Source organism: Manihot esculenta, chromosome 16, assembly GCF_001659605.2.
Source record: "Manihot esculenta cultivar AM560-2 chromosome 16, M.esculenta_v8, whole genome shotgun sequence".
NCBI lineage: Eukaryota > Viridiplantae > Streptophyta > Magnoliopsida > Malpighiales > Euphorbiaceae > Manihot > Manihot esculenta.
This window is the reverse complement of record NC_035176.2, coordinates 30,744,197-30,759,125: the sequence shown is the minus strand read 5'-3', so window position 1 is coordinate 30,759,125 and position 14,929 is coordinate 30,744,197. Positions and strand designations below refer to the sequence as shown.

Sequence of the window (14,929 nt, the reverse complement as noted above, 5' to 3'; positions counted from 1 at the left end):
TCAATTATTACCAACATGTAGGGACCAATGATGGAGGCTTTGTAATCTCTAGAATGAACTTAAAAAAATTGATAATTATTAAATAACGAATTCATAGGTTGATTTGAGTTTCATATCAATTAAGATGTGTGTAGAATCAGAAACTTTTGTCACAGTGGTATGGTAAAATCAGTGAAACGACTCTGACTCTAGTGTCGTAATTGCGTGTGATATTAGCTTTGGAGGAAAAAATAATATTTGGTAATGGACAGTCATTTTCTGTCTTTAGCAAGCAGAGTAAGGATTTGGTGTCTGCAGATAAATCTAATGGGTACCAAGTGGGTCGGCCATTGGTGTTTCTACACTAAAGCAAAGTTAAAAAAACTGTCTTAGTGTATGTCTTCTTGCTGCATTTGCCTTGGCTATCAACGTTTGCATGAATGGGACCTATCATTGTGATGGGTCCCTCTTAAAGATCAAATCAACGCAATCAGATCACCATCACCTTCTCTAGCTATGTCTCATTGTTAAGGACATTTTTGAAAACCACTATGATTGAACCATCTCCATAAGCTACAATTCCATGCAGGAGGTGTACGATAAGAGAGAACTATCCACATTTTCATCATGTGAATCATATAAGCCTGTATGCGCAGGTGATTTGATTGTCCAAAGTTGTCTATACCCTAATCTCCAATTCTATGTTTTTGATTTTCGTGTTGAAGCAAGGGCTTGTTTGGATTTGCGAGCACAACTGCATTATGGCCAGAGAAAGAAAGCTACTTCTGAAGGGACTCCAAGCTGGAAAGAGCCGGATTTAGCGGATCCTGTCTAAGCAACAAACACTTAACCACAAGTGGGGATCCAAAGTTTTTCTATCTTATGTTTCTTTTGCTTTAACCTTTGGAATATTCAATGCAAAATACAATCTTTGAATTGGGTTTTTGCTCTAAGAGTCTAAAATCGAAAAGGGCAAAAAAAAAAAAAAAAAAACTTAAACAGAGAGAATTATGCCATAGAAAATATAAAAGAAGCTTCTTTTAATTCAGGCAATACATCTAAAAATGTCCCCATCTATCTCTTTCGTCCCTCCCTAATTTTTCTTCTTTGCTTCCACTCATTACTCGTTTAACTTTATAGAAAGAGAAAGAAACATGTTTTAGATGGAAAATAGAAAATGGGAAGAAAAAAAAATCACCAAAATAAGTGTCTAACAAAATTTTAAATTATATATATATATATATTATTTTTATAGTACTAAGTGTCTAAACCCCAACACAACGATAGTGTTGGAGAAGCCTGTCGGCTTCTCTAAGGCCACTAACATAAGCACCATGGGTAGTAGAATAGTGAGTTCTATGCGTTGCCTCCCCTGCAAATAGAATTTGAAGTGGAGGACACCCTGCAGATTCATGGCTGCCAAGCTTAACAGGCAATGGCTCTGCTAATGAATCCATATCATCTCCACTTGATCCAACTGCTACATAACTGTAAGATCCCAAGAACAGAGGATCACTCCCCCATTTGCTCTTCAAAACCTTGCTGAATTTCAATTCATTTCCATTTGAGCTTCCCACACTTCCATTGCAGAATTCAAGAGAATTTCCATTAACTTGCTTCTGGGGTGATTGTAAAAAGCTAGATATTGATGCTGAAACCCCATTAATAATCTCTTCATCACTCAGTGATTCAAGCTCAACAGCTTCTTTTCCGGCAAACCAAGACAGCAACACGCTAGAGTTCTTGTAAATTGGACATATTGAAGCTGTCCTTCTCATCCACCAAGGTATCTTCTTATGCCTCAACTCTGAGTCTGCTCGATGAAAAGCCATTTGCAAGAAGGGAAACTTGCTGCAATCTTCGTCTTCACCAGCATGGTTTGAACTCAATTGCAAAAATAGCTTGTTAACAACGCCATATCCAAGCTTTGTTATAGCCTGAGTCTTGAAAAATGGAAGAGGTGGACTGAACATACCTGAATCTTGACTGATTCCGGCTTTAAGTACTCCCAGTGATACTGTGACCACAACATGGTCGCAGCACATAACCGATCCATCGCAGAAATGTAGCTTCACTGGCCTATTCGCATACCCATTTTCCATTGATTGTTGAGCCTCAGGTTGCCATTCGATTCTTGCCACCTTCTTGCCTAATTGGATTAGACCCTTGGGCAGAACAGAAGCCAGTGATTCGATTATGCTTAAGTAGCCTTTCGCAATGGTGATTTCTTCGCCTGGAAACATCCGATACTCACTTTCTGCATCAAAATCTAGAGTCTGGAGATCTCCTGCAGAAGTATAAGTCCTTTGTGCATTTTCATGCATTGCAAAATTGGATTCCTCTAGCAACTTTTTGCTGCAATTGCCATACCCTTTCATCTTTTCTTCTTCATCTTTCACAGAATCCCAGTAAGCAGACAAGCCTTGTCGGAGAAAAGCACCAACACTCAGCTTACTAGAGACACCACCATTGCTTTTACAGGTCTTATATGCTTTAGCTGCAAGCTTGTAGAAATCAACTCCTTGAGAGTTTTCCCTGCTTTCAATCAATTTCCCCTGAGAAAAATCCATCAGGTTCTTGAAAAGAGTGGATATGGACTCAACCAGTGATTGATTGAGCTCAAACCCACCTTCGACTACAGTCTTTGGCTCGTCCATGTATCCATCCATGCACTCCCATGGCTGCTCAGACTCAAGGGAATTGATTTGTTGAGCAATTTTGTGAACTGGGCTGCCTCCAATGCCATGGATCCATGTTGCTCCCATCTCTATCCGGTCACCACCAAATTCAGAAGTGTTGATTCTGCCACCAATTCTGTTGCCACCTTCCACAACACAGAGCTCAAACAAGTCTTTTGAGCTAGCAGAAGTGTAGAGCTTGTTTGCAGCCGTGAGACCAGCCATTCCTGCTCCAATAATCACAACTCTTGGCTTCTTCGCCACCATTGTTGCTAGGTAGCAAGATTCAGCAGCACAAAGAAAGGAAAGATGACAACAACCAGAAACAGAGGGAAAAGGTAGAAAAGAGTGCAGAAAAGAATCTGTGAGGTGATATTGAATTACTGATATGAAGAAATTTATAAGAGAAAAGGGTGTGTGTCTGCTGCTTCTTTTTACATAATTTATTTATTTATTTTTCTCTAATAAAGACAGGGCACTACTTTTCTTGAATATTAGTAAATATTTGCTGATACCCAAAAGAAAACCACTCTCTAAAATCATCTCCCTAGGGTTTCTCAGTGCCATTTATAACATCAGAGTCCCAATTAATGTCAATTGTGGAAGCCATTTTTTACTGCTAGGGCAAAAAATTGAAGCTATGAAACGGTAACTAACGGCGAAGAAAATGAAATTATTATGCAGATGGGGAAGAACAATTAAAGGTTGATAGTGCCTTTCACCAACCAGCTCACATGTAAAATGGGCTATGGACGGCCCACCAGCTGATCAATTCATTCGTTCTGATCAGTTGATGGGCAATCGTTGGATGGGTCAAACCCATGTAAATTGTAATGATCCCAATCTAGAGTTGACCAATAATAACTGTAAATAATAATAATAATAATAATAATGCAAAGGAAATAATCATTATTGAGCTTTTTTTATTTTAATTTTCTTTAATCCTTTTATGCTTCAAATAATTGAATTTTGGAGCAATATGAGAGTAGTGGTACTCGTCTTTATGTATATAAACATCCACTAGATCATATATATTAAAAATAATTTTCTAATTAATATAAAATAATATCTACAAAGATCATATGCACTCTTCAATATTATTTAAATATTTCTATATATTTATATTACAATTATAACATTTAATTGATCGCACTCACAGATTTAATCTGATCATAAATATATTTGAATAAATTTAAAAAAATTTATATTTTCATAAAAAAAGAAAATAATAATAATTATTAAATTTATATAAAAAAAACATTTAATTGATCAAGTAATTATTAAAAAAGAGCTTTTGATATTTTAACTTTTAACTTCCATGAAAAACAAAAGCTTCTCAAAAGAAAAAAGGAAATACCTTTTATTATTATTAAATTTATATAAAAAGAAAAAGAAAAATTCCACAAATTTTTTAAACAGAAAAAAAAGGCATTATCATATAATTAAAAAAAAAAAAGAATAACTTTACCTTAAATGGACCAGATAGAACCTCTTCAAACTCTGGTGAAATAGAACTATTTAAACTATATTAAAAATTTTAATTAATAATGTTTTAACTGTTAAAATGAAATTTAGAAAATAAAATGCTAAAAATTTAAATTTTTTATTAAATTCTCTTAAAAATTAGATCATATCTCAACCAGCCAATAAAAAAATTATTTATAATAGAAAAAAGTTTAATATGAAAAGTTATGAAAAAATTTTAAAAAATAATGAAATTGTAAAATTAACTCTTAAACGATCAGAATTTTCGTTTTGAACTTTGTGACTAGACCTATGGTACTCATCATACTTTTGAAAGTCATGCGTCTCGAAATTTTTTTTAAAAAAAATTATTGTGGACCTCCAATTGACATCGGTAGTAGAAGTTAGGCGTGGTCTAAATCTGCTATAAAATTCAAAACTAATTACTCTGTATCATTCTCCTCTACTTGTAAAGAATTTGATCTCGAATTATCATCAGCAGCGTAGCACTGAAATAGATCCGTCACGTTAAACGCCTTGAAAATTTTCATATAACTTAGGAGATCAAACATATAGACATTATCATTAATCTTCTGAATAATCCGAAATAAACTAATCTTCTTTGAGTCAAGTTTTTTCTGTCCCCCACCACGTTCCTTGTGCAGATACACCATAACTTCATCACCGATATTGAAGGACTTGAAATGCCTATGTTTATCAACTGCAGCTTTATACTTGTCATTGGCTTCCACAAGACATTGTTGTACTAGTTTGAAAACGTCTACATGCTAATTTGCTAAGTTGTTTGCTGCAATACTTGAAAACCTATAGAAAGGACAATAAGATCAACTGTATGTGCTGATATTCTCTTGTACACAACTGTAGAGGATGATATCTTTGTAGAGCTGTGGACAGAATTATTGTAAGCAAATTCTGCTTGGACAAGATAATAATCTCAAGCAATTTTCTTATTACTGCAAATGCAATGCAGATGATTGCTAAAAGTGTGGTTCACCATTTCAGTTTGGCTATCAGTTTGAGGATGAGCAGCACCACTGTATCGAAGTTCAGTCGCAAAACACTTCCATAAAGTCATCCAGAAGTGGGCTAAAAACTTCACATCTTTGTCAGAAGTAATGGTCTTAACAATACATGTAAATGAACAATTTCCTAGAAAAACAGTTTTGCAATATGAGAAGTATTATTAGATTTCTTGCAAGGAATGAAATATATTATTTTGGAGAACTTGTCAACGATAACAAAAATGGAATCAGATTCACGTTGAGTACATGGAAGATCAAGAATAAAATCCATAGTCAAGTCCTCCCAAGGGTATTCTAGAATAGGTAATGGAGTATATGAGCCCGTATTCTGGATATGACCCTTTTGAGTTTGACAAACTGAGCACCTCTGTACTATCCGTCCTGTATTCTTTTTCAATTATGGCTAATAAAAATGCTCCTCTAAACCAATAATAGTCTTGTCACGCCTCAAATGACCACTCAAACATCCATCATGGACCTCTCGAATCAATTTTTTTCGTAGAGAATAATGAGAAATGCATAACCCATTCTCCTTAAAAATAAATCTATCATGTATCAAGAACCCATCAGCGGCTGATGAGTTTGGACCTTCGCCCATATATCAGCAAAATCATCATCTGCAACATATAAATCTTTCAAAAATTCAAAACTTATGACCTCTTGACTAACTGTAATCAACAAATTAGCCCTCCTACTCAAAGTGTCTGCTACCTTATTACTATGGCCAGTCTTATGTTTTATGACATAATGAAAAACTCCAAAATAAGCTGCCCATCTAGTATGCATTTTATTCACATGTTTTTTAGTCTTAAAGTGAATCAAAGATTGATGATATGTGTGAATAATCAATCTCAACTCCATAAGCATCACATTCAACCTCAAACAATTTATCAAAATTAGGTAGAGAAAGAATAAGGGCAAAAGTAAGTTTATCTTTAATCTCCTTAAAACTTTTGTTGGCAGAGTCAGTCCAAGTAAATTTATGGACTCTCTTTTTTTTCAAACAATCTGTAATAGGAGCAACGATACTGTTAAAATTTCAGATAAAACACCAATAGAAAGTAGCAAGTCTATGAAAGCTGTGAACTTATGTAATACTTCTATAAATAGGCCAGTTTCGTATTACTTCTACCTTCTTCTCATTAACATGTATCACTTCTGCACTAACAACAGATCCAAGAAACAGAACATGCTCCGTCATATAGATTCATTTTTTTTAAATTAATAACTAACTCATTTTCTTATAAGGTTGTCATGACTTGACGGATGTACTGTAAATATTTTTCTTCATTGCGACTAAAAATCAAGATGTCATCAAAATAAACAACCATGAATTTGCGTAAGAAATGATGCAAAACTTGGTTCATAAGCCGCATAAACATGCTAGGTGCATTCATCAAACCAAACGGTATAACAAGCCACTCATACAAGCCTTCTTTAGTTTTAAAGGTTGTCTTCCATTTATCTCCCTCCTTAAATCGAACTTGGTGATAGCCACTTTTAAGATCGATCTTAGAGAAGTCTTCAGACTCTGATAACTGATCCAACATGTCATCTAGGCGAGGAATAGGAAATTGATACTGAATCGTAATCCTATTGATGGCTCTACTATCCACACATATTCTCCAAGTTTCATCTTTCTTTAGAATTAATAAGGCAGGGACACCACAAGGACTAATGTTCTCCTGAATATGCCCCTTCTTCAATAACTCTTCAACCTGTTCTTGAAGGATTTTACTCTCTTTTGGGCTCATCTTGTAATGAAGCAGATTCAGTAATTTGGATCCAGGAATGAGATCAATCTGATGTTGAATATCTCGCAAAGGTGGAAGCTTTGAAGGTTCCTCCACTACCTTAGGAAACTCCTCCAACAGCTTTTTGACGGGTGGTGGTAAAGATAGTGCATCATCCACTTCTCCTTTTATGCTCACTAATAAAGCTAGTATGCCTCCAGACTTCTCAATTGCACCTGATAGCCTTTGCACTCCTGCAAAAATAGCAACAGCAGTTTTCCCTTCCGCTTTAAAATGTTTCGCAGAATTAGAAGGCAAAATAGTAATATTCTTCCGATTCTATATAAACATATATGAATTCTCCTTCCCTTTATGCAATGCATCAATATCAAACTGCCAAGGATGACCTAACAAAATTCCACAGCAATACATGTCCACAACATCACAATTAACAGATTTAATATAAGATTTACCAATTGAAATAGGCACTCTTTTAGATTCTATTGATTTCAATTGCCGGACCTTTCTTAATTCACCCAACTTTGTACAGCGAAGGGTGAGACTATGTAGGCAATTGCAGTTTCTCCACCAATTGCTTAACTATTAGATTCTTACAACTGCAACTATCTATAATTAGCCGGCAAATCACTTCTCTCACTCGACACTTCGTCTGGAAAATCTTTCTTCTTTACGTCTCATCCTCCTATTTCGTCGAGCATAAAATTTTCTTCACTATATAGGTAACCTCCCCATCTTCAGAACCAGTAATAAACCAATATCTTCATCTACTTCCTCCTCAGATTCAACCATCTCTTCAACGACATTAACCTGTTAACGATCATTATTAACTCCCCTGCATTCTAGAAAATTATTCGATCGATATCCAGATTGCCTGCAACGATAACATATGTCTTCAGTTGGTTTCTGATAAGGATTGGTTTTGCCTTCTTTGTCTGTTGTATTGATGACTGCCTTTCCCTTACTGTCTCGCTTTTCTTTTACATTATTCTAATGATTACCAGAATTTACAGCTCTAGAAGGCTGTCTACTGTAATTACCTCTATACTGCTGAATTTTGATCGAACTATAATTTCTATAATTAAAATTCTGATTAGACTGATGTCGAAACTACCATTCAACACGTTCTTTCGCTCTTTTCGCCATCTCATTGACATCTGTCAAAGTGAAAATCGCAGCTACTCCCATCATACAACGAATTTCGTGATTCAGTCTCCTCTGATAATGAGCAACCTGCTGGACTTCGTTCTCACAGTTATCACACCTCACTTACAACCGTAAAAACTCCTCTGTATATTTATTCACCCTTCGACTTCCTTGAATACAGTCATGATACCGATTATATAAAAAATGGGTGTGATCACTAGGTAAGAACCAATGTTCAATCATCTGCTTCATCAACAACCAGTTTCATATAGGTTCCAGCTTCCTGTGATAGCATTCATTTTGAACAGAATTCCACCATGCTGCTGCACTACCCTTTAATTTGTAAGCAATAATTGCAACCCTTTGATCCTCCTTTATATTTGTAACTTCGAAAAATCGATCAACCTCCATTAACCAATCAAGGACAGATTCTACATCCAACGAACAAAAAAAGTTTTGAAGGTCTATCTTTATTTTGTATCTTTCGCGATAATCTTGTTGAAAATTTGCGATTACAGGATTTGGAACTGGCTGTGGGTGTTTGGTTGTGATAGGTTGGTTATTACCCCATTATAGGGCTAGCTGTCCGATCATCTCCCTCAATTCTGCCAAGGATGCCTTAATTGCAGCGAGTCGCATCTCTTGATTATCAGCCATGTATGAACTTCGCTTTGATACCAACTGAAATAGGACTTTTAGGCTCTGTCAGGAGTTTTAACGAATAACATTTGGTTAAAATGAAATTTAGAAAATAAAAAGCTAGAAACCGAAATTTCTTATTAAATTCTTGAAAATTGAAAAGTGTCTCAAACAGTTAAGAAAATGACTTTTATAATAGAAAAAACTCCAATATGAAAAATTATGAAAAAATCTAAAAAAATAATAAAATTACAAAATTGACCTTCTAAACTATGAAATTTTTGCTTTAAACTTTGTGACAGACTTGTGATCCTCGTCACACTTTTGAAAGTCGTGCATCTTAAAATTCTCTTTTCAAAAAATTATTGTGGACCTTCAACAGACATCAATAACAGAAGTTAAGTCTGGTCCAAGTTTATCATAAAATTCAAGGTTAATGGCTCCATATCACCTGGATACGAAGCGGAATCATTTTGCTTGTTTAATGAGTCTGTCTGACATGAATCCACATTTTGCTACTTTAATGAGTCTATCTGACATGAATCCAGATTAATGGAATAAGTATATATAGGATAACATATGGTTTATAAAAGGAAAAAAAATAACTTTAAATAAATAGGAGGAACATTCCATCAGGGAAAATATATACAAAAATGTTGTATTTAATAAATATAATTTTTTAATCCTTTTTGTCTTTAAATTTTCCTTTAAATTTAAAATTTTTAATAAACGAAGAGTTCCTAGAAAGAATTTAATCATTTTTTTTTTGCATCACTTTTTATTTTCAGATAAATAATTGAGAAGTCTGAAAAACTTATTTTTAACTTTTTTTTTATGTTACAAGAAAAATTATATAGCTTGGTTATTCCATGCATAATAATCCATTAGAAATTTAACATGCAAAATAAAAAAATCCCATAGATATTTGTTTGATTGGCATGTCAAGATCTAATATTGTCAAAAATATCTTTTTTTTTTCTAATAAAGTATTATTTCCAAGGAGAAGTGACACTCCTTCCCTACATGAAGAATCATTAATGAATATTTAATTAGTGATTTGTCTCCTAATCTCAACTATTAACCCTAAAATCATGTCCCATTAATTATTTCATTTATTTTATAATATTATGATTATATATAACAATAATATTTTTATTATGCATGGAAGCATGAAAATCTTGGTGGCGATAAGCTCCACCATATACTAGTCTTAATTAATGTGACCCATTTGTTATTATGATCAGAGATTTAAATAGATTAAATTATGCACTCTCAGGTTTAGTCTGATGGTAAGTGCATCCGGTTAAACTTGATAGATCTCAGGTTCGAATCCCCCATCTCCCATTTAAAAAAAAAAAAAAAATTAAATTATATAATTTATTATTGAAAATTCAACTCAATAAAAATTTAATTTAATCTCTTAAAAAATCAAATTCAAATTTAGTCAAATTCAAATTAAGATATTGTACGGCTTAACATGATGACAGTAATGTCGGGAGTAATAGGTTCCTTGATTTAACATACTGACTTATTTCTCTTAATAAGATCTTTTGGGCATCATGGCCCATCCTAAGCAATAGCTCAAGTTTAACCATACCCATGTTGACATGATTTTAGGTATATGTGTTATCCTAGCATAATAAAAACATATGTATTACTATTTTGTCCCACTATTTTTCTAAAAATAAATTAAAATTTCAATTTCAAACAAACACTAAATTCCAAAATTTGACAAAACTATTGAAACCACAATCTCATAAATCAATACAAAGAAGAGGATTTGACTTAAATGAACATAGGATTGATGGTAATGAGATTGAGAAAGGAAGTCAAAATCATAAATAAATATTATTTTTGATTATGGAGCAATGATTCTTAAATCACTTAGCCCTTCATTAATAATCTCTCCACTAGGTATTGCTTAAGCATCAATTTCAATGCTTAATTAATCCACCCTCAAAGTCAAATTCTAGACTTCACAAATCAAATCATAATCTGATCTTCGTATCAAGTGATAATTAATAAAATAAATAAATAAATAATTTTTTGGGATAAGATGCCTTCTATAATTAATTTCATTTTTTATTCACTTATTCATATTTTCTATTTAACTACTGGATTTGATTTGATTTATAATTTATGTAATGTTAGTTATTAAATTTATTTAACAAATTTTTTTTTTCAAAAAATTATCATAGAAACTCCCCAAATAGAAAATGATTTATGGACCTACTAAATAAAGACAAATTTTATGGACCTTACAAATATGGGCTAAGAACCTTCAAATGAAATATGGTGGATAGTGGTAGACAAGGCGAAAGGGCGTAGCGTAATATGGACTTTGGACAATGTCATGGATTCTAGGCAGCCCAATGGGTTTAGATAGAAAATATTCTCAATGTCCACTTCTATAAAAATAGGCTTGCTTTTTTAAGGAAAATAACCGTTACGAACTTGGGTGTGGCAGCGACCAATTTGATGGGAGACCAGAGTCCTGATGAGAAGTGAAGCTTCTGAGTCGCATCTAAAATGTTCAAGTTGGCACCCACTTCACATTATCTGATCACCCATGGTTAATACAATCTTTATTCTTGACCAGCAAAGAAACCCGTAATTTCTTTTTCGTAATTATACAGCATTTCTAGTCTACAACTAGTTCTAGTATCAGTTTTCCAAGTTTGTTAGATGAGGCTTGTTCCATATCTGCGGCTCATGGCCATAGGCTAGTCAATCTTCACAGAGGAGTAGATCTTCCTCACAAACCACAAGCATCCATAGAAACCAGTAGACCCAGTTAACACAAAGAAGGTGTATGATCCAATTAACATGTATCCAAAGTAAAGAATGCCAGAAACCAGCTTTGTAATTTCCAACTTGGTGAAGAAATAGAAGCCCGAGTATAAGAAAAGGTAGAGAGCAGAAGAGCCTGCAGTCAAGTAGGATCTCCACCACCAGTTATAATCTTCACTGCACAGCTGAAAGTAGCAGAGCACGATTGTTATCTCAGCACAAGTGATTATTAGAATGACAAAGACGATGAAGAGGAAACCAAACATGTAATAGAACTGGTTTAGCCATATAGATGTCAACATGAAGAACAGCTCAATGAACACTGCTCCAAATGGAAGTATGCCTCCAATAAGAATGCAGAATATTGGTTTTGTATACCATGCCCGCAAAGGAATCTGCCTTGGGATTTTGTTAGTTTTAATGGGATCTTCAATTGCTGGCTTTCTGAAACCCAAATAACTGCCAATGAAAACCAATGGCACTGATATTCCAAACCATAAGAACATCAGAGTAAACATTGTTCCAAAAGGAACTGCTCCAGAAGATTTCTCACACCAAATTAATGCATTCAGCACGAAGAAAATGGTAAAAAGTATAGCAGGGAATGTGAAGGCTGTTCTCAAGGTGACCCTCTTCCACTGTGTGCCTTTGAACATTTTATACAAACGAGCTGATGAGTATCCTGCAAATAAGCCCGTGAAAACCCATAAAAGGACCATGGCTGTCATCAGGCCACCACGGTTGGCAGGTGAAAGGAAACCCAACAATGCAAAAATCATTGTGGCAAGAGTCATCCCCAAAACTTGGATGCCTGTTCCAGCATATACACACAATAAACTGTAATTAGAAGGCGGACGGAAAACATCACCATGAACTAATTTCCAGCCCGTTTCTTCAAAGGCCTCATCTTGGGTATCTAGCTGATTGTAGCTTGCAATGTCCTTGTAGAGTGTTCTCATCATAATCATGGCAACCATGCCGGAAAGGAAGAGAACAATAATTAAAGAGTTAATAATGGAGAACCAATGTATCTGATTGTCATTCATAAGGAGGTATGTGTCCCAGCGCGAAGCCCACTTGATTTGACTGGACTGTGGGTGGTACATGCAGGTAAGAAGTAAAAATAACATTATAGAAAAAGAAAAGGGACGAGGTCAGGTATGAGAATACTTGCCTCAAAAGAGACATCATATGTGAAGACAATCTCTTCACCAGCAGAGATCCGTTCTTGAGCTGCATTATTCTGAGTTTTGGAATTGCATGTTGTCAACTGAGTGTTGTTCCCATCCCAATTTTCGTATTTATGATTGATACTGTTTAAATAATAAAGGTGAAAAGGCTGAAGTTTAGCAAAAGCTCCTTATGAAAGATGCTTAGAAAGATAAATATGCACCTAGAAGCGATCTAAATATCTGATGCAACTAAAGTAGCAACTTTTAGTTTCTTAATAGACCAATAATAACTAATAAGGTAAGCAAAACTGAAAACCAGTAGCAATACTGGAAAAGTAGACACTTCAGCTTTTCTACATTTAAATAAACCTTGCAGGGATAAAGAAAACGGGAAGCTAATTGCCGTTTCTAATAATCTATTAACTAAACAATTCCTTAAATGAATAAATCTCTCAGCGACAGCCCTAACATTTTTTATCAGGAGAAAGCTGGTGAACGGTTCATGAAATCATACACCTGCCACCCCAATACTCACTTTATCCTCAAAGTAGTATTTATTTTTGCATACTAGTGTTTCAACTTTCAAATGTCGACTTCTAATTTCTAGCAATGGACCACTCTGTTCAACTCGTGAACAGTTTATGAAGAAACAGTTTCAAGAAAACTTCAAACGCCTCTTCTGCAACAATTCCCTGCTTAGATTTTGTATTTGGTTCAAGGATACAAAGTGCAAGAGGATAGGTATGACCTACTTTATTGTTGATGACTTGAAGTAAATACACCAAGGAGCTAAGTGGGGTTGACAATCTGATAGCGGCATCACTTAATTCAATTTTAAACGCAAAATAAATATAATCCCATGTAACAATAGATGCAATCTAATTACCTAATTGGAATGACTTCAAAACCAACAATGCGAGCAGAATCAGTGACAGGATCCTCATGATACTTGACTTTGAAGCTCAGATGGTTATTGATAAAATATTCATCCTCTCTGCCCTATAGCAGCAGATCAATGCGTTAATATAATCAACCAACAAAATGATAAAAGAAACAAAAGCACCCCGTAGAATTACATACTTTGAAACCAACTTGAAACCCATGCTCGTAGAATTGTGATTGACTAAGAACTGCAACGGGAAGATTGTCCAGAATCCTGAAGTATCGAAAGATATGAACTCTGAGATTAGGATTAAAATACATTTTCGCTTTTCAATCACATGTATGAACTCACATATTGACTCGATACTGATCATCAATCTTCTCCTTGAAACTCCTAGCAGATTCGGCATCTAGCGTTACCCGGCAGGCCACTTGGCAGAATTGTTCTATTCTCATTTTAAACTGGCATACAAAGAGTAAGAAAAGTAACCGTTTTACACGGTTCGTCAAATTAATAAAATGCAGACGTTTTCCAACAGGAAAACAAAGAAAAAAGAAAAGCAAAGCAAAGCAAAGAAGAAACACCAACAGAGTAGACAGAATTCTCAATACGGTCGCCTCGAAGAACTTCTCCGAGATTTTCAGCGCTGTTGATGATTTTAGGAGGCTTACAGTAATTGAGGAAATAGTAATGATATGGAAGCTGTGTCTTGGTGGAGGAGAGCTTGTTAACCTTGACATGGAGAGGATCCCCCTGCAAATTTGCATCCAAAATAAGAAACAGGGGAATGAGTAATATAGAAATGGAGGATGATTATGATTGTTAGTGAAATAGATACCGTTTGGAAATCGCTAGGTACAACGCCAGGGAGATAGAAAGAATGGGCGAGAGGTAATAGCAGCAGAGATACAGCAAGAAGAAGAAGAAGAAGAAGAGAAGCCATAGCCGAGGCTCAGTTCAAAAGGGTGATGGATCCAACGCTAACGTTGTACGAGAGCAAAGACTGGAGTATGTAGGACTTGTACAAGACGTTAAGGTCCACGGAGACCTGAGACTTTTATTTGCGGGTTTCCAACGACGTCGTTTATTATTTTTTTCAGTACTTTTTTTAAATCAATTTCAGTACTTATTTTGCTTATTTATTAGTATAAAGATTTGCTTTTCACCTGGTTTGAATTAAGGAAAATAAAGTGATGACGTGGAAGAAAATGTGATATTATATATATATAATATAGAGGAGAAAACAAGAAAGAAAAGAAGAAAAATGGAAAAAATATATATATAATACTTATTTTCCAATTTAATGAAAAAAATTATATTTCTCTGTTATTTAAAATGCCCGTTTCGCTTCATCTCATTTATTTAATTACTTGTATTTTTCTTT

At 34.6% G+C, this 14,929-nt stretch overlaps 2 protein-coding genes across 2 annotated transcripts; both read right to left on the bottom strand.

The window, feature by feature from the left end:
* Positions 1-990: 990 nt before the first annotated feature.
* On the bottom strand, positions 991-3,269 carry LOC110603148 (probable polyamine oxidase 5). Its single transcript, XM_021740839.2, has one exon. The coding sequence runs from the start codon at positions 2,922-2,924 to the stop codon at positions 1,245-1,247; it is 1,680 nt and encodes a 559-aa protein (XP_021596531.1). The 5' UTR covers positions 2,925-3,269; the 3' UTR covers positions 991-1,244.
* Positions 3,270-10,912: 7,643 nt separating this feature from the next.
* Positions 10,913-14,682, bottom strand: LOC110603652 (transmembrane 9 superfamily member 7). The gene is made up of 7 exons (XM_021741468.2): positions 14,384-14,682; positions 14,134-14,298; positions 13,897-14,006; positions 13,743-13,818; positions 13,549-13,661; positions 12,665-12,803; positions 10,913-12,581 (listed from the first exon to the last, which is right to left on the bottom strand). The coding sequence occupies exons 1-7, from the start codon at positions 14,486-14,488 to the stop codon at positions 11,424-11,426; spliced, it is 1,866 nt and encodes a 621-aa protein (XP_021597160.1). The 5' UTR covers positions 14,489-14,682; the 3' UTR covers positions 10,913-11,423.
* Between the last annotated feature and the right edge of the window lie 247 nt (positions 14,683-14,929).